Source organism: Odontesthes bonariensis, chromosome 21, assembly GCF_027942865.1.
Source record: "Odontesthes bonariensis isolate fOdoBon6 chromosome 21, fOdoBon6.hap1, whole genome shotgun sequence".
Taxonomy (NCBI): Eukaryota; Metazoa; Chordata; class Actinopteri; order Atheriniformes; family Atherinopsidae; genus Odontesthes; species Odontesthes bonariensis.
The window spans coordinates 21,915,726-21,938,021 of record NC_134526.1 but is presented as its reverse complement, the minus strand read 5'-3'; the positions used below and the strand labels follow the sequence as shown (position 1 = coordinate 21,938,021).

The 22,296-nt window shown below is 44.5% G+C and overlaps 2 protein-coding genes across 2 annotated transcripts; one reads left to right on the top strand and one right to left on the bottom strand.

The window, feature by feature from the left end:
• Window positions 1-297: 297 nt before the first annotated feature.
• desi1a (desumoylating isopeptidase 1a) lies at window positions 298-6,705 on the bottom strand. Its single transcript, XM_075453971.1, has 6 exons — window positions 6,531-6,705; window positions 6,181-6,202; window positions 5,721-5,790; window positions 5,355-5,464; window positions 5,107-5,229; window positions 298-3,592 (listed from the first exon to the last, which is right to left on the bottom strand). Exons 1-6 carry the CDS (start codon window positions 6,619-6,621, stop codon window positions 3,502-3,504), a joined length of 507 nt encoding a protein of 168 aa, XP_075310086.1. The 5' UTR covers window positions 6,622-6,705; the 3' UTR covers window positions 298-3,501.
• Window positions 6,706-7,573: 868 nt separating this feature from the next.
• Window positions 7,574-22,262, top strand: flii (FLII actin remodeling protein). The gene is made up of 31 exons (XM_075454728.1): window positions 7,574-7,699; window positions 8,936-9,046; window positions 9,705-9,776; window positions 9,952-10,032; window positions 10,144-10,391; window positions 10,526-10,629; window positions 10,714-10,889; window positions 10,979-11,136; window positions 11,254-11,338; window positions 11,483-11,630; window positions 11,714-11,844; window positions 15,286-15,393; window positions 15,489-15,593; window positions 15,706-15,885; window positions 16,002-16,084; window positions 16,214-16,288; window positions 16,435-16,518; window positions 16,666-16,837; window positions 17,014-17,121; window positions 17,774-17,965; window positions 18,544-18,642; window positions 18,805-18,894; window positions 18,978-19,117; window positions 19,281-19,518; window positions 19,599-19,753; window positions 19,936-19,996; window positions 20,073-20,201; window positions 20,286-20,392; window positions 20,476-20,581; window positions 20,677-20,742; window positions 20,824-22,262. Exons 1-31 carry the CDS (start codon window positions 7,637-7,639, stop codon window positions 20,956-20,958), a joined length of 3,810 nt encoding a protein of 1,269 aa, XP_075310843.1. The 5' UTR covers window positions 7,574-7,636; the 3' UTR covers window positions 20,959-22,262.
• The last annotated feature ends 34 nt before the right edge of the window (window positions 22,263-22,296 follow it).

The following is a 22,296-nucleotide window of genomic DNA, read 5'->3' as shown; positions in this document are numbered from 1 at the left end:
TACCGATTCATGAGCGACCTTTAACTAAATGATTAAAAAAAAAAACGTCGTCCTAACCAAGCCATTGAAGGTCAAAAGAGGCTTTTTTTTTTGTCGATGCAGAAACTTCCAAATGTACATTTTTGAGGACACAGATGAGTTTTTAGGGGATTAACAACTGTTGGTGTCTATCTGTACTGTTTATTTTTTTTTGTCCTGTAAAAATCTGTTGATACTTTAGGTCATACATGTACAGAACAAATTCTAAAGGGTTCACAAACTTCTGCGTTGTGTAGAGAGCTCATAACCAAAACCACATACTTTCAAATCTCCAGTGAATGTCTTTATTGTATACTTAGATTTACAAAAACAAAACAAAGAACAATTACACAAACAATGTGCATAAATATATCTGTCATAGTTATATTAATTCCATTTGTAAATAATATCCATAAATATCTGTTGCATTTTGCAAATTCCACATTACAGCCAGCAGCAAGCGGCAAACATACATCAGAGCAACACAGGGTGACTTGTGCAATAATACATTTCAGTGGTCAAGGTTAGCATGTCAGTTAGGTGGACAGCAGAAGGCAAAATGACAGAACCCAGATGGTCCTGAGCTTTCTCGTTCCGTCCTGCGCTGCGTCCTGAACTCAAACTTAAAAACTGGAAAAAGCTAACGGAAGGAGAGGTCTACAGCGGGTGCAAAGGAGAAAAGAGAGACGCCTTGAGCAACGGGAGCTGGTGAGTTCTATGAAGGTAAAGCGTGTTGCGCGGCTTATTTATGGCAGAAGATCCCAATGAATAATTATGCTGGTTTCGTCACTCTTGAGTTTCCCGGTTGCTCCGGCGCTTCTTTCGTCCTTCGCTGTGCCTAAAGCAGGGAAATGCTTGATGAGGTTCAACGTGGTTTCTGTCAGTTTTGGTCGGATAAACGCTGAAGCGTGAGATCTGCTGTGTGTGTCCCACTGAAAGCAGACCGCTTTGAGTTCTTGTGGATGGCAGCATGTTGTGTGTGTGTGTGTAATGCTCTGAGATTATAGGCTGTGTAGCTGGATCCAGATGTCCTCACATCTGGAGTAGTTTCAGCTGCACAGTTTAACGCTGTGTGCCGTCTGCTGCATGAATATTGTTAAAAAGCTCCTTACAACTAATAGAACTGCATTTACTCGCCTCCTGGCTCTTTATACGCTATTAGGTCCATAAAACAGACTGAAATTGAAATGAACAAGCGCTATATGATAACTACCAGTGTTGCAGAGATGGGTCGGATTAGGTGGCACCATATTGGAGCTAAGCAGAGGGAAATGAAGGCACAGACGTGTGTGGTATTTCAAACGCACTCTGGTGGTTGTTAAAGGACCGTAGCGGGTTGTTCAGAGTGCAGGACTTTGCCGGTCATGTGGTCACCCTTACATTAAAGAATTCTGTGGATGGGCTGATTGTTTAGAGCGGCCCCACTTTGCATCCGAAACAAATTAGGAGTCTTAAAAATGTGTCCACATGAGAATATGTGTGAGCATCTCTCTCTGGAGCTGGTAACACAAGCCACGTGGCACCTGTGACACTGTTTGGTATACAGCAGGACTGTGGCACAGTTCACTTTGAGTTTACAACAAACAAAGGAGGAAAACAAAACTTAATCTGTTCAAATGCCTTCAGGCCAGATTCTCACCCTGCTTTGCTTGATTAATCGACAGACCTCTTCCATAAACAAATGGCTTTACTTTCGTATACTGAGGGTTTGTGGTGAACCGATCCCTGTCCTGAAAAAAAATGCCTCGTTTCCACTGTCAGTACGGTTCGGGTCACTTCGTATCGGTACGGTACGGGTCGGGTCGCTTTGGGGTCAGCTTTGCGTTCCCACTGTACAAAGGGGACCCTCAGGGGTGGGCGGAGTGCGTGCCGAAGCGTAAATAGCATCCATAATTTCGAACCACCTCGAAGCTTCTTCAGCTTAATGCGACACCGGCTCGCGGTCCGGTTGAAACCACTCTCTGCCATTTTTGCGGCAATCAGCTGGAAAACTTTTTCGTTTCGCACAGCGCCATCGAGCTCCCGCTGCACAGCCTCCTCACCAACAACGGAGAGCAGAGCCTGGAACCGGTCCTGTGTGCTAGATACCCCAAGCAGAAGGGTTACAGACATGGTAACGGGTACCATGGGACCGGTACGCTTTCGTGGTAGTGGAAACACTGAAATAAGCGAACCGACCCGTACCGGACTGCATGGTGGAAACGGGGCTTAAATGCCTTGTTTCCACATACGCCTGCGTTTGGGCCACAATTCTATCTGGCTCACGGACTGTGCCCCCTAGTGTTCAGTTTAAGGAAATACATTTCTTTATTGGATAAACTTCACTTAAAGCACAGGATAAGGCTCACTTTAGCAGTTTTATAGAAGATGCATGTGAAATTACTGCAGCACAACACTAATAAAACAGGGGGAGATGTAAGTTAAACATCTGGCGTGTCCGCTCGTTATTTCATGCTTTTCATGCACTCTGTAAGTTCCGCAGCTTCCCATTAGTTCAACGCCAATGCTGGCTTTGTATGCGTTTGAACCTTAGTGATCAGTTCGACTATCAATGGGGAGTTGGCCTGCTCAATAGGTGCGGTTTCGCTCAAAAATCGTATGACGTGTGTGGAAAGAAAGTGAAGAACCTTGGTGCAAGTTGGGTATCGATCACCTGCTGTACGCCGTATATAGTTAAAGATGGCGTTGTACGAATTCGACCACAATAGAGCAGAAAGGAAAAATCTGAGGTACAAAAAATACCAAAAACATAAGGGTGCACAATGGAAACAGGATTGACATTAAAAAAAGACCTTCCAAGAATCGGCCATCCTCCCCTTGTTTTCCATCAACCTGCATCCACTGAAATTCGACATGCTAAACAAATTTCGGCCAAAGTGTGCACTCGGATGAAATCCACTGCAGTCGTTAGATGACTCTAAGCAGAGCGTATGGCAACATATGATGAATTCTTTAATATGTCAGAATAAAAAAATTTTTAAAAAGTAAATTACTTAACTTAATACCAGAATCTGGGGAACAAAAAAACGTCCTCCTTCGTGCTAAAGTTTCATTTAAAATTAAAGGAGACTTGTGCCTGAGAGCCAAAGCTGCAGCAGAACTCAGCCTGATGCACCAATGTGCACGAAGTGCGCTGTTTTTAACAAATATCAGGTTTTTCAAAATGTAATTATCTTCTGTCCAGCACTTCATTAAGAATACTGTTTCCTTTAGCTTTTGATGAAAAAAAATAAATAAATAATGAAATAACCAGGTGCTGCGTTTGAAGTCAAAACGCACAAATCTGATTAGACAGGCATTGATTTCCCTCCAAAGTTGGAGGCCAATTGTTTTGAATCAGCAATGCATTTTAAAGGAATAAAGCCAAAACGAAAAGGGAAAATTAGTTGAGACTTTTTTTTTTTTTTTTTTTTTTTTCTGTCTTTTCCTTACAGACTGACAACAGTGGAAGTGACCTGGAGAGCACTCTGCTGCCGGCCCGGGTTAAATGCTTCTTCCCCTGTTGATGACGTTACCTCCCGGGGGGGCGATGTGAATAGAGTCAAGAATGGGCCGCAGGATCTGGCCGAACGGTCTGCAGATGGAACGGAAAGATTTGATTCGACATCTTAAGGTGAATAAAAAGAAATCAATTTTTTTTTTCTCTTACTCCAAAAAAAACTTGCTTACATCAAAGAAACTGTTTCCATTAGAATCTGACAATGAACACGAACAAGGCCTCTTTCAGGGTGATTCAGTAAATATGCAGGATTGTTCAACTCTATATACTCTGTATCAAGCCAGACTTTCGAGATATTTTAAAGTTGTCTTGAGCGACAGTTCTCCAGGCTTTCTGAAATTATTTCAAGGTTTTTTTTGTTTTGTTTTTTTTTACATTGGCTGCTTTTTTTTTTAAATTCATTTTCACTTTAGTCCTTCCAGACCTGACCCTTTTCTGATGAATGTTTTAAACACTGACCAATGAATCATTCAAGCACAATGAACATAATTTGGCAAGTAGCCAATTTTTAATTGTATGTTTAACCTCTGTGACACTAGCAGCCCGTCACAAAGACGGGTAATTGAATGGACGAATCCTTCCCAGAGCCCGGACCTAAACATCATTGAAGCGGCGCGGGATCGTCTCGACAGAGAACGGAACAAAAAAAACGCCGACATCCAAAGAAGAGCTTTGGGATGTCCTTCAAGAAGCCTGGAGAACTATTCCTGAAGACTGCTTAAAGAAAGGACAGGAAGGCTCGTCTCAGAGGGTTCAGGCCGTGTTGTAGAATAAAGGCGCTCGTACCGAATATTCACTTTCAAGCTGGTTAGAATGATAAAACACCCTGTTTTTGCCTCGTGTTCTGCGTTATGTTCAAATATGTTTGCATGTTTCAATAAAACCTTTCACCCATTTTCCTGGCGTACTGCCACATTCTGCCTCACTCATGATTTGCCTCGGTGACAAACTTCACTGCTAGCTTAGAGGCACAAGATCTCCATTAACCCCATTCTGCCTCGTACAGACAGTATGAATCGGTCTGTCAAAGCGTGAGGTGCCCTAGGGTACCCTAACCCTAACCCTGTAGGGGTTTAAATGACTCACAAATCACCATACTCCGTTTTTATTCACATTTCACAGCCCGTTTTTTATCTGGTTTGCACAGTTTGAGCCCGGCCTTTGCCATGCCTGTCCTCGGTGAAACCCGGGGAGAGTTGCTCTGAATTTGTGGTAAAACTTGAGTCTCTGGCCTCGTGATGAAAAGAAATCAAAGAGGAACTTCAAAACAGTTCAACAACAAATTCGACTTGTGCACTTTAAAAGGAAAACTGCTTGGAGACTAATGTAGTTTCAGAAGCTTATTCGTCCAGTTAGTGCATCTGTGTGACAGCAGATGGGAACCCACTGGCAGCCGACTTCTAATAAAGTCTAATAAAGCATGATAAACTTGTATCTAATTACTACTGAGAGGTCATTTAATCCTCTCCGATTAAGGTAGGGAAGCGGGAGTGTTTTAACGGTCTGTGTCACCTGTGTCTTTTACGGAGACACGGGCCACCGTGCCGGTGACCGCAGTGCTGCTTGACGAACGGGGTTTTTACACTCACGTGGACAGGACTTCGGACGGAAGGTCGGTGATGTAAGAAGGGATAGACCTGCCCGTCAGGAACTGAGCCACCTCGTTGGTGAAAGTGTTGCAGTTGTGCTCAAACAGACGATACCTGTCACCTCTGAGCAAAGAATAAAAAATAAATAAATAAATTTATCCATGAAACTTCATGTCATGCAAACAACAGCAGCTTTCTTGTAAGGCTAAAAGAGGGCAAAAGGAAGAGATGGACAGTTATTAATAGACCTGTATGTGCTTTCTCCAAGGGAGGAGAGGTATTCCATGAAGATCTCGTCAGTCACCTCGGTCTCGCCCAGCTCCACCACCGTGTCCGGGGGTCCCAGCATAGTCCCACCCTGGCAAACACATGCAGAGAAGACGTCTCTCCAAACTGAAATGTTTCGAGGCAGCCCAAACAAAAGAGTGACCGGCTCACTGATGTTTGGTAGGTATGGCGCCGACACTGAAACACTTGCAGAATTCATCAACTGAGACCGTTTAAAACGGTGATTGTTAAGTCTGCAGGTGGTTGTTTCTAGAAACTTTGTGAGCTTTTTTTTTTTGACGGTACATCCAGAAACAGGAGTCCGGCCCATTTGTTATGCGTCTTACCGGTGGACAGCTGGAGATCCCCTCCCCTCCGAAGAAGAACTCATCCCCATATGCTACAATAGCTGTGTGCCTGAAGGGAAAAGCACCGGAGTCAAAACCAGGTCAGAACACTGGTGTTAAACAGCTCAGTGGCTCTTTACAAAACAACAAACAAACAACAAACACAACAGCTTAGATAGAAAGTAAAAATCAGGGCTTGATGAGATCCACTTTTTATCCATGTGTGGCAGGTTATTTATTTACAGATAACTTTGACAATCTGATAACCTCTCACCGTAATTACGTTTCAACTGTGGATTCTACAAGAAAGCGACATTGTAATGAGTCACGGTATAACACTGTCGTGGGCTTTACAGATTCTTTGATGCATGTATTGTAGGAACAGGAACAGGGCAGTCACTAACCTACATCTGACTGCAATGAAAGGCAATGTACTCATGGCTCAGGGTGTCACACTTACCATATACCATCCAGTTGTTTACCTGCAACAGGAAAAAAATAAACAAGTTTTAAGAAGAATAGAAGGCATCAAATGAGCTCCAGTCGTTCAAAACAGGAGGTTATAGCCCACATTATGAACCATTTCTTGTGACATACGAAACCCATTAGTCTTGTCTTTCCATTAATTTAAGGCACGAATAAATCCAACGTGGCAAGATTTAAATAGCTTAACTCAATGTTGTCACGTCGGTCTTTACAACAAACGGTTTGAGTTATATAGGCTAACATTGTACAAGATTCCATATTATCATCGTTGTCACCAAGGCCAATCCGCATCGCTCTCTCTCTATATATATACTGACAACTTACCTAACATAATAGGACTGAGGTTGCGAGCCATTCCTCTTGACAAATCATAGATATAAAGTTGGACATTGTATCGCGTTGTGTTCTTGTCCATAATTTAGACTAACAATTACTTGTTTTTCGAGGAGCTAGCTACACTACGGACCTTTAAACGGCAGAGATGTACGTCGGCGGATGATGTCATTGCGTCTAAATACAAGGGAAACTTCCGCCTCCCTTGCTTTCAGAATAAGACAAAACCTTATTGAGAAGCATTAGCGAGACCTCGCTTTTTCAAACAATCAGCTTTAATTTGAAGGTAAATTGTATTTCTTCCGGTTTCGCGCGAGCAGTCCTAATGACTTAACACAATTTGATAACAGCTCACTACTGGTGACTTTGTTGTCAGTCAAAGTTGTCACGGGTTTATTCAGCTATGATTAGCGGTGTGGCAGTTCACACAAAGAGAGTATTTTACGTCGTCGATATTATTACACTTTCATAACATATTTGTTTGAGGGCTTGGGACAAGTCTGTAGAAAAAGAGAAACACGCTCACGGTGGCGGAATGTAAAACCAAAATGTTACAAAATGCCACCGTAAAGTAAAACACACACATTGTAGAAACACAACAAAGCAAAAAAAAAAAAAAAAAACAGTATTTCAAAAAGCGTAACAAAACGGCGTATACACGGCAAAAGTACAAAGAACAAAAACATTATGAAACACATTTCACGATACCAAACAAAACATCTATTTTTTTGGAAGTGTTGTGTGTAGTTTTTAGTTGTTGTATTGTTAATAATACTGTTGTGTTTTCGGTATTGTTGAGTTTTGTGTTTTTTACCCAGTGTAACCATAGACATCATAAAGAAAATATATATGTCTATGAGCGCAAGCGCGCTCGGGGTGTGTTGTAAAATCCACGATGACCACTGGAGGGCGCCTCCAGGCTTAACTATGCTCTTACACGACGAACCGAGTCAGAAGGTGGCGGTAACGTGCTAGAAAGGATGATGTTCACGCGCTTTAATGACAAAAAGAAGAGTTGTCTTCCAGCCACAACCCTCTCTCCCTTAAGACCAAAATAGTCAGTTGAGGGTTGAGCAGCTGACATCAGCTAGTCAGAAATGGCTGCCACCGGAGTCCTTCCCTTCATAAGGGGGGTAGACCTCAGTGGAAACGACTTCAAAGTAAGGACTTTAAGCAGTATTCGTTAGTTTTGTATCCGTAGTTGCGTACCTACCTCTAGGGTTAGCTTAGCTAAAGCTAGTCCAAGTAGGAGACTCGACTACAAACGGCTAAAGTCGCCGAAACACTAGCATAGCTTAACGTTTCGGGCATTGGGCGTTAGCCACTTGTTAAATTGACAAAGTAGCTGTCCGGTCTCGGCCACAGCCAGTCTGTCTGTTGGTTTACAGACTTTAGTTAAAAGAAATGGTTTTGTTAATGGGTTTCCTTTACTTTTTTTGTTTGTTTGGAATATTCTGGATAGTTCGGGATGAGTCGCTACTTCCAATATCACGTCACTTTGCTAATTTAGCTTCCCTTTTGGCTAACTTTAGAGTCAGAAGCACTAGAGATGTGTCAGAGCGCGGTTATCAGCGTTTAACTCCGATTAATGTGCGGCCAAAACGAACTTTAACCAAATCGAAGTTAACATTATAGACCTTGGTCAGTGACTGCGGTCACCCAGTGTTGTCATGACTTGGGTTTACAACATGCACATGAAAGAGGGGACATCAAATTCTGTGACCCATCAGATAATATGACTCAAAAACTAAAAATAGTTTAGCAGTATTGTCAGAATATTTTCTTTAACCACACCTTTCCTTTTGCTTTTCTGTGATCATATTGGAAATACTCACGTGACATTTTTAGTTTCCGTACTAGGCCACATTCCAAAAATCCCACGCAAATGATGACATGGTTCCTTCTTGTTTGTCAACAGCAATAGCTAAAATGATTTTTCAAGCATTTGCATTGGCTGAAAGCCATAAGGGGATGACAGAATTTGGTGTCACAGAGGGTTTATCTGGCACGTATCTGTTTGGACTGACAGGTCTTTGTGTAATTATGTGAAGTGCCGTGTCATTTTAAAGGTATTGCAAAAATGCAGGCGAAACAACTTTTTTTTATCTCTTAGCCAGTCAATGTCTAATGCCTAAAGTCAGGTCGCTATCTTCAGCCGACCTGGATATACATGTTTCTCTCATGTCTGTAACTTCAGCTGATGTGTAAATACTACGCAGATTTGAGCTGTATTATCCGTGAAATCGACGAGGATAACGTCAGCTTTTTATCTCATGTGTGCAGTTTCTACATTGTCCTCCACTTCCTTCAGCAACGCGACACTTGACTAAAAGTTAGTGCAGGCGTTATTCTCATCCTGTATTTCTCTCCCACCTTCCTCTGCTCTTCAACTGCAGGGTGGATACTTCCCTGAGCACGTCAAGTGTATGAGCAGCCTGCGATGGCTGAAACTCAACAGGACGGGACTTTGTTACCTCCCAGAGGAGCTGGCCTCTCTGCAGAAGTTGGTGAGACGCTTTGTTTATCATTGTACTGAGTGCACTGTCTCCACATGCACCTGTCTAAATCTGGGTTTTAGCAAAACAATGTACCGGACAAAGAAGATAAGGAGCAGGGGTCTGCATGTTTTACCTGTGCATGTGTGAGTTTCTCTGCAGATACTCTGGCTTCCTCCCGCAGTCCAAAAAACCTGCACATTAGATTAATTGCTGATACTGAATTGAAAATGGATGGGTGGTAACTTTGAGTTATTTCGGTTTCCATGGGTGCTGCGAGCATCGTATACGGGCAGAAAACTGGACTTACAACACAGACGGCCTTGATTTTAATCTCAGTCTCTGTGATGGGATTATCTAACATAACCCTTCACAGCAGAGATCAGCAGGCCGCAGTGAAAGAAACCATCAGTGTGAGCAGACTTGATCTAACCAGTTCCACTTAGCGTAAACAGGATTAGTTTATCTTGGCCAGTGATCACAGTGTCGGTGTGTTTAACTGAACATCTGTCTTAGTTTGATCCTGTTTGCAGTCAGAAAGTTGTGCTTAGCGACATCTGAGCTTTAGTACAGTGATAACAGCGGCACCCTAAGGAAAAAGCTTTTGGGCTTATCTTGTTATGGTTCCTTTGTACATCGGTGAACAGAACCTCTGTTTTTCCATCTTTAGGAACACCTTTCAGTGAGCCACAACAGCCTGACCACCCTGCACGGAGAACTCTCCAGCTTGCCGAACCTGCGGGTAACTGAAAATACACGTTCAGCCACACAAACCCATTGTGCTGTTCTTTGATTCATTCGGCTGAAGACGGTGCAGTTGGTCTGTTTTCTGGTGCAACTGTCACCTGTTCCTGTGTATGCTGGTGGGAAGTTTTGTGATGACGGCGTCCTAAAACATGTTTTGTTTATATGTGCAGGCGGTGGTAGCCAGAGCCAACAACCTGAAAAACTCTGGAGTCCCAGATGACATCTTTCAGCTCGATGACCTCTCTGTGCTGGTACGCAATCAGTACAAGTCCACCGGCTGTACTTTTTCAACAACAACCCTCCATCTTTTTCAGCTATTTTTTTTTCCGCATTCAATACATTTACCCTTACTTCCCTTTTAGGACCTGAGTTGCAATCAGCTGACGGAGATCCCCAGGGACCTGGAGAACAGCAGGAACATGCTGGTGCTGAATCTGAGCCACAACAGCATCGACTCTATCCCCAACCAGCTGTTCATCAACCTGACGGACCTGCTGTATCTGGACCTGAGCGACAACAAGCTGGACAGCCTGCCGCCCCAGATGAGACGGCTGGTGCACCTGCAGACTCTGATTCTGAACAACAACCCGCTGATGCACGCCCAGCTGCGGTAAACGGACGCCAATTTGTTTCTTTGTTCACCTCGCTCCTTTACACCCAAACAGCCGAGTGATTGTTTTAGTTACGGAACAGAAATACGGGTCTGCTGCTCTGCTCTGACTGTTGTTGTGTTTATCTGAGCAGCCAGCTCCCCGCCATGGTGGCGTTACAGACCCTTCACCTGAGGAACACCCAGAGGACCCAGAGCAACATGCCTACCAGCCTGGAGGGGCTGACACATTTAGCAGGTAACACACACACACACACCTTTTGGTTATTGTAGAATCATTTGTTTTCTACTTTCTCAGCCTCCTCCTCTCTTTCTCTCCCAGATGTTGACCTGTCATGTAACGACCTGACCCGGGTACCAGAGTGCCTCTATTCCCTGGGCAGTCTGAAGAGACTCAACCTGAGCAGTAATCAGATTTCTGAACTCTCCCTGTGCATTGACCAGTGGACCCACATGGAGACTCTTAACCTGAGTCGTAACCAGCTCACCTCACTTCCTGTAAGGGCTTCCTCCGTTTAGCCGACGTCTCTGTGAAATTGTGAAACCCGAGAGCCGGGTTTTAAGTCTGATTTTGTGTCTCTGCCCAGTCTGCCATCTGTAAGCTGTCCAAACTGAAGAAGCTGTATGTAAATTCCAACAAACTGGACTTTGACGGGGTTCCGCCGGGCGTGGGCAAACTGTCCAGCCTCACCGAGTTCATGGCGGCCAACAACAACCTGGAACTCATCCCAGAGGGGCTCTGCAGGTGAGCTGAACACGGACACGCCAATATTTATTTCCCTTGTAGAAAATCAATAGTAAGATTCTTGGCAGATGACATATTTTGGCCTGACCATGTGCTGTGCTCTGTGTTGTCGTCCAGGTGTGGCAAGTTGAAGAAACTGGTTCTGAATAAAAACCGCCTGGTAACGCTGCCCGAGGCCATCCACTTCTTGACTGACTTGGAGGTACAGTACTCCGATTAAATACTCGTATAACGCAAGATTTAAGGTCTTTTTACAAGCAACTTTCCTCAAGGTTAAATTGAAATGAATGTGGGTGTTATTATTTTGAAATATGTAAAACACGCAACTCATTAACGTCTCCTGTAGATGCTGGATGTGCGTGAGAACCCAAATCTGGTGATGCCTCCGAAGCCAGTCGACAGAGGAGCAGAGTGGTACAACATCGACTTCTCCCTACAGAACCAGCTCCGTCTGGCCGGAGCCTCAGCTGCTACTGTGGCGGCCGCAGGGGGAGGTACGCGGGGGTTCATTTATCGGCAACAATACGTCAGCTTTCTGCCCTTCTCTGCTCTGTGAACAACTCGCCTGTGTGTCCAGGTGCCAGCCCCAGAGATCATCTGGCAAGGAAGATGAGGCTAAGGAGGAGGAAGGACTGTTCTCAGGATGATCAGGCAAAGCAGGTTCTGAAAGGCATGAGTGATGTCGCACAAGAGAGGAACAACTTGGAGGTACAAAAGCACTTATTTTTATTTTTGTCAAACTGTGTTGTCTTTGGCATGTTTATAGATTTTACGGAAGAAACGAGAACTTAACTTTTTCATGCTGGAATGATTGAAAGGTCAGTGTTAGGTGGCCTAACGAGCAAACCTCATTCCCCTGAAAGTAGGGCTGAAACGATTCCTTGAGTTAGTCGAGTAACTCGATTACAAAAAAAAATCCTCGAGGCAAAAACTCTGCCTCCAAGCTTCGTTAAATTCCTAATTCCTAGTAAAATGCATTCCACTCCGTTACACCATAACGTTACAATCAAAAGTTTAAAATGTCAGGAACCTTAAGAGGAAAAAAAAAATGATACTCTAAAACAAGTTCATGGTATGGTTCTGGGTTTTGGGGCTAGGAACTTCATATGGAGCAAATAACTATGGAGTAAACCACCAAAAATACAAATTCAAAAAGCATTATTCTGGATCAGGGTAACTGATGCAATAATCTTAAAGAGGCTAAGCTAACAATTTACTATGGAGCTCCCTGCTCAGCGCAGGGATCGTTGTTCCACATGGACCGTTTTTGAGGAAGCAAACCACTAGAGCGTGTTACACATAGACATATGTAGACGCCTCATTGATTGAAGCTGACGTATCCCCAATTGCGCCCCCCCATATTGCATTTATTTTGACTGAGGAAGGTGTATATCCCCAGCTACAATAATCATAATCATAAAGATTTGCAGACTTGCTCCAGGATTTTAAATGGCACATATGGTGCACATTGTCTTGTGAAGTGAATACCACTGCCCATTTTATGAATGATTCCATCTATATGTTCAGACCATGACAGATGGTTGTCAATGACCATGCCCAGCAATTTCACCTTTTCCACTTGTTTTATGGGCTCTTTGGCCACATATAGTTCTAACTTTGGCTTAGTAGCCAGTTTGTGTCTAGACCCAAATAAAATACTCTTAGTTTTGGATATATTCAAGACAAGCTTATTCAATGTAATCCATGCATACACGGTTTCCAGTTCTCGGGATATCACTTCACCAAGTTCATCATAAGTGCTTGCAGCACAATACAATGTAGAATCATCAGCATACATTACCAGAGTAGCATTTTTTACTGCAGAGGGCAAATCATTTGTAAATATAGAGTAGAGTAACGGTCCAAGACAACTTCCTTGAGGCACACCACAAGTGATATTATTGATATTAGATAAGCTGCCATTGTAGCAAACTCTTTGTGTTCTAGCACATAGATGGGTTCTAATCAATGAAATGGCATGTTGTGTGAAGCCATAGGATATAAGCTTTCCAATCAGCAACTCATGATCAATAACATCAAAAGCAGCACTGAAGTCTAACATGACAGCAGCCACTACCTTAGAGTTATCGATCTCCCTTAACCAGTCATCTGTCATCTGTGTTAGAGCAGTACAAGTTGAGTATCCTTTCCTATATGCATGCTGGTGTTTGGTGGTTAATCTATTAGAATCAAAGTAATTCTGTATCTGAACATAAATGATCTTTTCCATAATTTCACTCAGCACAGGAAGTATACTTATAGGGCGACTGTTAGATCCACTAAACGTTGATCTGCTGTCCTTAGGCAGTGGAATAATCTTACCCTCCTTCCACTGCCCAGGATACTTTCCAGTTAAAAAACATCTATTTAATATATGACATATGGACCCTGAAATGTGATAAGCAGCCAGCTTCAGCAACTTACTATCTAAGTTGTCAGTGCCTGCTGACCCATAGGCAGGGAGGGACTCTAACAGCCTCTTGACCTCCTCTACTTTAACACATTGAAATTTAAAACTACATTTCTTATCCTTCATAATTTCATTGGTAATTAAGTCAAAAGTGTTGTAATTAGTGGAGTGCATATTCTGTCTCAATTTGTGAACTTTACTTGAAAAAAAGTTGTTAAAATAATTTGCAATGTCTACAGGCTTTGTTATAAACTCACCATTGGCCTCTACAAAAGGGGCACACCCATTTTTGTTTCTTCCCATGATTTCATTTAAAGTGTTCCAAAGCTGTTTATCATCATGTTTTGCATCACTTAATCGCTGTTTGTAATAGTCCTTTTTCTTAGCTTTGTTCAACTTAGTCACTCAGTGTACAGTATGTCAGCCTGTCTTCAGCAGAGCGAGATGTAACCCACACTCTTTTAGCTTCGTCCCTATCTTTCATTAACCGTTTCATCTCCTCATCGATCCAGGGGGCGGCTCTGAACTTAACTGTAAATTTCTTTATGGGAGTATGTAAGTTCACAATATTCATAAAAACGTTCATAAATTCCTTTTTAAAGAGGTGTCTGGGTCATCAGCTGCGTACACACCTTTCCAATCAATTCTTCCAACATCAACTAAAAAGTTATTTACAATGAACCCCTTATATGACCTTTTGTGTATAAGCTTAGGGCCTGTTTTTTGTACCTTTTAGTTTTCTTGCTGTGGCTATAATATTGTGATCACTGAAGCCTACAGGTAGAGAAATCGGCTTTGAGCACAACTCCAGAGAGTTGGTGTAAATATGATCTATGCAAGTTGATGACGTATGTCCCACACAATTAGTGACTACTCTGGTTGGAATGGTAACAATTTGTGACAAGTTACATGCATTAGCCAGTGATGATAACCTTTTCTTTGAAGAACAATTACTATCTAGCCAGTCAATTTTCATGCTGAAAGACTTTGTATTATGCTCTTTAACAAAGACATATGGTAGGCTATGGCGTATTGATAAATGAATTAATTTCATATTTTGATAAAGAAACGAGTTTGATTGTTCATTTGAGTTTATTTCTCTCACACACACACTGACACACCCCCACCCTGTATGTTCTTTTTGAGAAGTAAAAACCAACCGCTTGATCATTTTACAGCCACATCATTTCCGTTAAGCATTATTTGAATTGGTTGTTTAATCACGCAAAATTCTTTTTTATCCGATTAATCGATGGAATAATCAGGAGATTACTCGATTACAAAAATATTCGATAGCTGCAGCCCTCTCTGAAAGTGGCCGGGTACAAGGACTGGACTGAAAATGATTGAAACAGATTGAAGACTGACTGAAGACTGCTTTTTTTGGTCTCACTGCGCATATCAAGTTTGAGCTTTTTAACTCTCTGAACTTTTCAATCACACCTCACACGTTTATTCTGGGAGTGTAAGTTGGAGGGTTTAGCAGCCTGATTTCTGTGCGACTTAGAACAATACGTGTGTGAGCAGAAGCTGCTTTCCCCTCATACTGTGAGACATGTCACCAGAACACGAGTCGCTGGCCGCGGACTGATGTCACCGCCGCTCATTGAGTTGAATTAGTAGGGAAACTGTCCATTTACCTCGACTTTTAAGTCCTTTCTCATCTGCTTAAAGCGGAGAGGTGTTGGAAGGAGAAAAGCTCAGGTTGCCCTTTACAAAGAAATCTGCTGTTTCTGCAGGAGAGCGGCGACTTAAAATACGGCGATTTAAAGATTCGACGTTGGGACAAGAGTCTAGAGAAGCCTCAACTGGATTACTCCGAGTTCTTCCTGGAGGACGTGGGGCAGGTAAAGTATCTGTCCATTATCAGCTGCAAAGTGGCCTCTGTAGCGGTGGAGGCTCTTCAGTGGGTTAAAGTTCTGTTTTTTTTGGCCTCCCACAGATTCCCGGTGTATCAGCGTGGCAGATAGAGAATTTTATCCCCATCCAAATCGACGAAGCTTTCCATGGCAAGTTCTACGAGGCTGACTGCTACATCATCCTCAAGGTACCAGCTCAAAAGTGTCATCGCATGCAGGAGAACGCTGACCACCCGCAGGGACTCCTGCATGTCTACATTCTCCTGCTCGTCTCTCATCTTTTGCTCTGGGCCTTTGCAGACGTTCCTGGACGACAACGGAGCGCTAAACTGGCAGATCTTCTACTGGATCGGTCAGGAGGCCACGCTGGATAAGAAAGCGGGCTCCGCCATTCACGCCGTCAACCTCAGAAATTTCTTGGGAGCAGAGTGCAGGACGATTCGGGAGGAGATGGGAGACGAGAGCGAGGAGTTCAGCGCCGTACGTAGGACGCTAACAAACACGAGCTCCTCAGAAGCAAATGACTCCCTTTGATTGGGACACGTTCTGATCAAGAAAGTGCTGCGTGCTGCTGACAGCTTTTGTCTTGCGTGCAGGTTTTTAACAATGAGATCTCCTACATCGAGGGCGGAACAGCCAGCGGCTTTTACACGGTGGAAGACACACATTACCCTGCCAGGTAGGTCCACACACAAACTGCGCCAGCTTCTCGCTCTTTGAGCCACGATTCCTTCAGCAGCCGGTTTGCTTGCTCTGAAAATGTTTTCATAGAGTTTTGTTTTTTTTAATGCTTTTCTGCCTTTTACAGATTGTACAGAGTTTATGGTAAGAAGAACATCCGACTGGAGTCTGTGCCTGTTAAGGCGTCCTCACTTGACCCCCGGTGATTCTCACACACACTCTCACAGCCTTCTATACCAGCCATTGTACACTGTGCTACAGCATTGAGCTCCTTTTTTTATATACTCCAGTTTGACATCCCAGCCGTGCCTCACTAAAATCTGACATCCTCTTTATGTTCCTTGGCAGCTATGTGTTCCTGTTGGACACGGGACTGGAAATATTCATCTGGAGAGGAGCAAACGCCACTCTGAGCGGCACCACAAAGGCCAGGTAACACACAAGTCGGGTTGCTTTTCTATTTTTTTTATTTTCCTTAATCCATCAGCGATAGAATTGCATGTAAAAAATAAATAATTAATTAATTAAAAAAAACGTGACGCATGGCTGTGCTTTTTTGGAATTGTCGTCATCCTCCAGGTTATTTGCGGAAAAGATAAATAAGAATGAGCGAAAGGGGAAGGCGGAGATCGTGACCCTCATGCAGAACCAGGAGCCTCCGGGGTTCTGGGAGGTGCTGGGAGGACAGCCAGAGGAGATCAAGAAGCACGTAGCAGACAACTTCTCTCCTGTCAGACCCAAACTGTACAAAGTAAATATATTATAGTGTTTGTACACCACTACTACGTGTAACTGACTCCACCCTGTGAATGTTGCTTGCAAAGTTGAGAAAATGCTCTTCGGTCAACCTTTAATTCAACCAGGGGCAGTTTGCGAAGCTGAAATTTGGATGTGGCTCAACACATTCTGTGATTGTCTCTCCTGTAGGTGGGTCTGGGTCTCGGCTACCTTGAGCTGCCTCAGATTAACTACAAGCTGTCTGTCGAACACAAAGATCACAAGATCAAACTGGACACCCTGCCAGAGCTCAGACTGGTATGTTTATCTCTTTTCTTTTTTTTTTTTTTGTACTTTATTTTTATAAAACGAAACAAACAGTATACAGAAAAACATGGAACAAACAGTTGGTCACCTTCACATTCATACAGACATTATGCTGATGGAGAGTTCATACAGTAATGGCTCAGTGAGCATCTCTTGTGGCCACAAACACAATCCATTTTTCCCAGTATTGCGAATACTTATCGATCCGTAGACTTAGCGAAAAGGTCATCCTTTCCATATTTTGAATATTTATCACAACATCTATCCAGTCTGTCTCTGTTGGAGGTGAAGCCTGCAACCATTTTCAGGTTACAGCTTTCTTGCTGGCTGCTAATAATATTTTTAAAAGATATTTAACTCGCACCAGTAAATGGGGTGCAATATTGCCCAGATAGATTGTGGAAAAAGAGCAGTGAATTTCATCGGCAAAAATATTTTGGATTACCCGCATGATCTCTTGCCAGTATGGCTGAATAGCTGGGCAGCTCCATAATATGATATTGGTCTGCTAGCTGTTCTCCACAGTTCCTCCAGCATAGACCTCTGACTGTCTCCCCTGTCTGCACACATTTACTTCTTGTACTTCTCAGCATCGGCTCCTTCCTTTTCTCTCATTGCACCCCCGTTTGATTCTTCTCTTCAGCTGCAGTCTCTGCTGGACACAAAGGGCGTGTACATCCTGGACTGCTGGTCGGACGTCTTCATCTGGATCGGTAGAAAGTCTCCCCGTCTCGTCCGAGCTGCGGCGCTGAAACTGGGCCAGGAGGTCTGCTCCATGCTGCACCGGCCCAAGCACGCCTGCGTCACCCGCAACCTGGAGGGCACCGAGACCCAGGTAGCGTTTGGAACGCGGCCTTATATACCGGTGCCGCGATTAGGCATGTTCTCCTCTAAACACCGACCAGCTTTTCCAAAGGCTGAAACACTTCTGAGTGGGATCTTAAACGCCCACCGGTGACATTAAAACAGCCAACAATCTTTTTTTTTTTTTTTTTTTTATATAAACAAAAATGAAAACATAGTTTATAAAAAACAGTTTAAACCTGCAATTTGCGGTGCATTGGGCAACGTTCACGTAGCAAAACATTACACAGCGGTAAGACCAAACCGTGGTCATCTGCTGCTTCAACTTTCCACGTTAAAGCTCGATTGGATGCGGCTCTCTTGAATGAAGCAGACCTGACGCTATGCTGGCTCTGGAGTTTTAAACATGGAGGTCACGGTGTTGTAGTTGGTCTCCATGACTTTGCTTCCAGCTCCTTACGTTAGCGGGTCTTTGCTCTGGCCAGACGCCAGTTTTCAGGGCTGGAGCCACAGCTTTGACAGTCAGAGCTGCTTCTAATTTAACTGTTTTGATGGAAAAACCTCCACTGTGACACAGCTTCAAAACGGCGTACTTTTTTTGTTCCTCAGGTGTTTAAATCCAAGTTTAAGAACTGGGACGATGTGTTGAAGGTGGACTACACCAGAGCTGCTGAGACTGTACAGCAAAAAGATAACCTGCAGGGCAAGGTGAGTCATTCTGTTCAAGTCTAATAGGAACACTAAGAGCAGCTACAGGTCAGCTGCCACCCATAATTGTGCTTGTGAGGACCATTCCACTCGGAATACTTTAAAAAGGTACAAATATGAGGAATATCTGCGTGTCTGTAACGGTGGCGTGTTTTCTCGCAGGTGAAGAAGGACGCAGAGCAGAAGGACCAGATGAAAGCGGACCTCACAGCCCTCTTCCTCCCCAGGCAGCCCCCCATGCCCCTCACTGAGGTAACACAGTCACTTCTGCTCGGCGCGGCTATTGTGAGCGCGTGAGTCCCGCTAACACAGTCCTCCCCTTCTCACATGTCCAGGCTGAACAACTGATGGAGGAGTGGAATGAGGACCTGGAGGGCATGGAAGGATTTGTATTGGAGGGAAAGAAGTTTGCTCGCCTGGCCGAGGAGGAGTTTGGACACTTCCACACCCAGGACTGTTACGTCTTCCTCTGCAGGTGTGTGTGTGTGTGTGTGTGTGTGTGTGTGTGTGTGTAACTGCGACATCAAGAATTAATAGCCTGTTGCTTTTTGAGATGCCTGGGCAGCCACGTTTAAGAAGTTATCTGCCGTACTTTAATCTCACTTGAATCTCTTTTTTTTTATTTTTTTTTTTTATAGATACTGGGTCCCGGTGGAGTATGAGGAAGATGAGAAAGAGAAGGAGGGAGGAGGAGGAGGACGAGGAAGAGGAAAAGGAAAAGACGATGATGATGATGAGGATGAGAAACAGCCCGAGGAGGACTTCCAGTGTGTGGTGTATTTCTGGCAGGGCCGGCAGGCCTCCAACATGGGCTGGCTCACCTTCACCTTCTCCTTGCAGAAGAAGTTTGAGAGTCTTTTCCCGGGAAAACTGAAGGCAAGAAGAGACGCCTCGATGTTTGGCGTTAAATCTAGTTCAGAGATGTGCCGAACTGACGTTGTGCTGCGCCGTTTTAGGTGGTGCGGATGACCCAGCAGCAGGAGAACCTCAAGTTCCTGTCCCATTTCAAGAGGAAGTTCATCATCCACAAAGGGAAAAGGAAACAGAAGACCGACTCTGCCCAGCCGTCTCTTTACCACATCCGCACAAATGGCAGCGCACTTTGCACCAGGTACACGTACACACACCAGGACGGGTTTAGAGACGTCTGGATGCTTTTTAAGCCTTGATTACAATCGTAAGAGAAAATGTGCACCCAATAAAAAGGGCCGCTGTGTATTCTGTCGTTGTTTGTCTGGGGTTGTAAAAAGGACTTGTTGCTGAACATTTTATTTCCCTGCATCTCTCCTTCAGGACCATCCAGATTGGCACAGATTCCAGCAACCTCAACTCCGAGTTCTGCTTCATCCTCAAGGTTTGAATACTTCCGAGCACGTTAAAGACGCCTCAGACTTGTTGGCACTGAATCACACGCCACGTGTTACCCGCAGGTACCGTTTGAGAGCACAGACAATCAGGGCATCGTCTACACCTGGGTGGGCCGAGCCGCCGACCCCGACGAGGCCAAGCTGGCCGAGGACATCATGAACTCCATGTTCGACGACACGTACAGCAAGCAGGTGAGACTTTGGTCATTTCAGGGAAGCGCATTAATGCTGTGCGAAGCCCCGGCAGTTGACGTGAAACATTGATGCGTCTCCTAGGTGATAAACGAGGGGGAGGAGCCGGAGAATTTCTTCTGGGTTGGGATTGGTTCTCAGAAGGAGTACGACGAAGACGCGGAATATATGAAACACGCTCGGCTTTTCAGGTAAGAGCACGTTTGTGGTGTGGGCGATCTGCGTGGGCAGCGTGGGCGTGCCTCACCGCGTCCTCTCCCTGCTCGTCCCTCAGGTGCTCCAATGAGAAGGGCTACTTCTCTGTGTCGGAGAAGTGCTCCGACTTCTGTCAGGACGACTTGGCCGATGATGACATCATGCTGCTGGACAACGGCCATGAGGTACCAGAGCGTGCGATGCGGTTTTAGATGGCCACGTTTCCGACTGCGTGTTAGTGATGGCGTTTAATGCTTCTGTGCCTCTGTCACGCTCTCAGGTGTACATGTGGGTCGGGACTCAGACCAGCCAGGTGGAGATCAAGCTCAGTCTCAAAGCCTGCCAGGTGAGTGGCAGCGGACACGCCTGCGGATTGCGTGCGCGCTACTCGCCTCGTCCTAACCGAATCCCCTTTTCCCCGTTGCAGGTTTACATCCAGCACATGCGCTCTAAAGAGGCCGAGCAGCCGAGGAAGCTGCGCCTGGTGAGGAAGGGAAACGAGCCGCACTGCTTCACCCGCTGCTTCCACGCCTGGGGAGCTTTCAAAACTCCGCCCGCATAGGCCGAACACCGAGTCACGCGTGCTCATCAGATCAATGTGCTGCCATGTAGTTTTCTACCAATAAGATAAGATGTCTCCGCCTGTCCCAGCGTTACCCGAGACTCCGCCCCTCCGTCCTTTTTTTGACCAGCAGGTTTCTGCCGGTCGGCCGGAAACGACCCTGGACGCATTTAAGTTTAGGAAAGAAAAAAAAAAAAGAGCGGCTGGCTGGTGTATGTCTGAGACAGATGGTAAAACTTCCTTTTTTTTTTTTTTTTAAAGCAAGTCTGAATATTGCTGTCGAATGAGAGAAGAGAGTTATGTTTAGAGATGAAATGAGTCTGAGGTGCACAGAGGATTTATAAAAACCCAGGGAGGGTATATCACACCCCCAACATATCGACCTGTTTAGCTGCTTTCACCTGGCTCGTGCTGCATGGTTGCTAGTTTTCAGAGGAGTCTCTCCTTAACGCTCGGTGCCATTCACGCAGCTTAAAGGGAAGCAGTTTGAGGCAGGAGCTCGTTGATTTTACAGTTTGTACTCGTCTTTTTATCTTTAAGGGACTGAACGGAAAACGGCACTGTAATTGTTTTCTGAAGAATGTCGGTTTATACGTATATATTTTCATGTGTGTCTGCCCTTTGCGCCTTCACTTAAACGGGGTCTTCCCTTCAGCCCCACTGTCTGTTTCATCACCATTTTTTTTTTTTTTCTACTGATCCGATTGCAAATTATACCACTTTCTCGCATGAAGATACTTCAGACAGTAGCCTCTTTAGACGCGAGAAAGTGTATTTGGCCAAAGAAAGCGTGCAAGTTTTTAGATGAGGGACAGATTTCTTTGTTTTACATGTCAGGACAGAAAAATGTGCAATCAGGAGAGCCCGGGAGGTCGAATCATTCTTTATTTCTTCCGTCTCGGGCTGCGTTTCAACTCGTGGAGATGTTTATTTTCAGGGGGCGACGAGAAAGGTTTGCGGTAATCGTGTCAAACGTTGTTTTTAAAGTTCTATAGGTTTGAAGTCTTTGCTTTCCTCTCGGAACGAAGCGCGTTAATGGGAGATCATATCGGACGTCTGGTTCCGCTGTTGGTCGGACCAGCGTCACCTTAGAAAATCACTGCAGCGCTTCTTGTGGTCACATGACCTGTGTAGGGTGCAGGCATTGGTCCAAGACAAATGTCTGTGTTCACAATTGGCTGCAAAGTTTTTTTTCACGCCTGTTTCCGTGTGTGTGTGTTTGAATATGTGCACATGCTCCTGATGCCACCTGCAGATGCTTTATTTATGTATTTTCTATAAAAATAAAATGTCACACCACAGGCTTTTTTTTTCCTCCTCTGGTCCTCTTCGTCCATC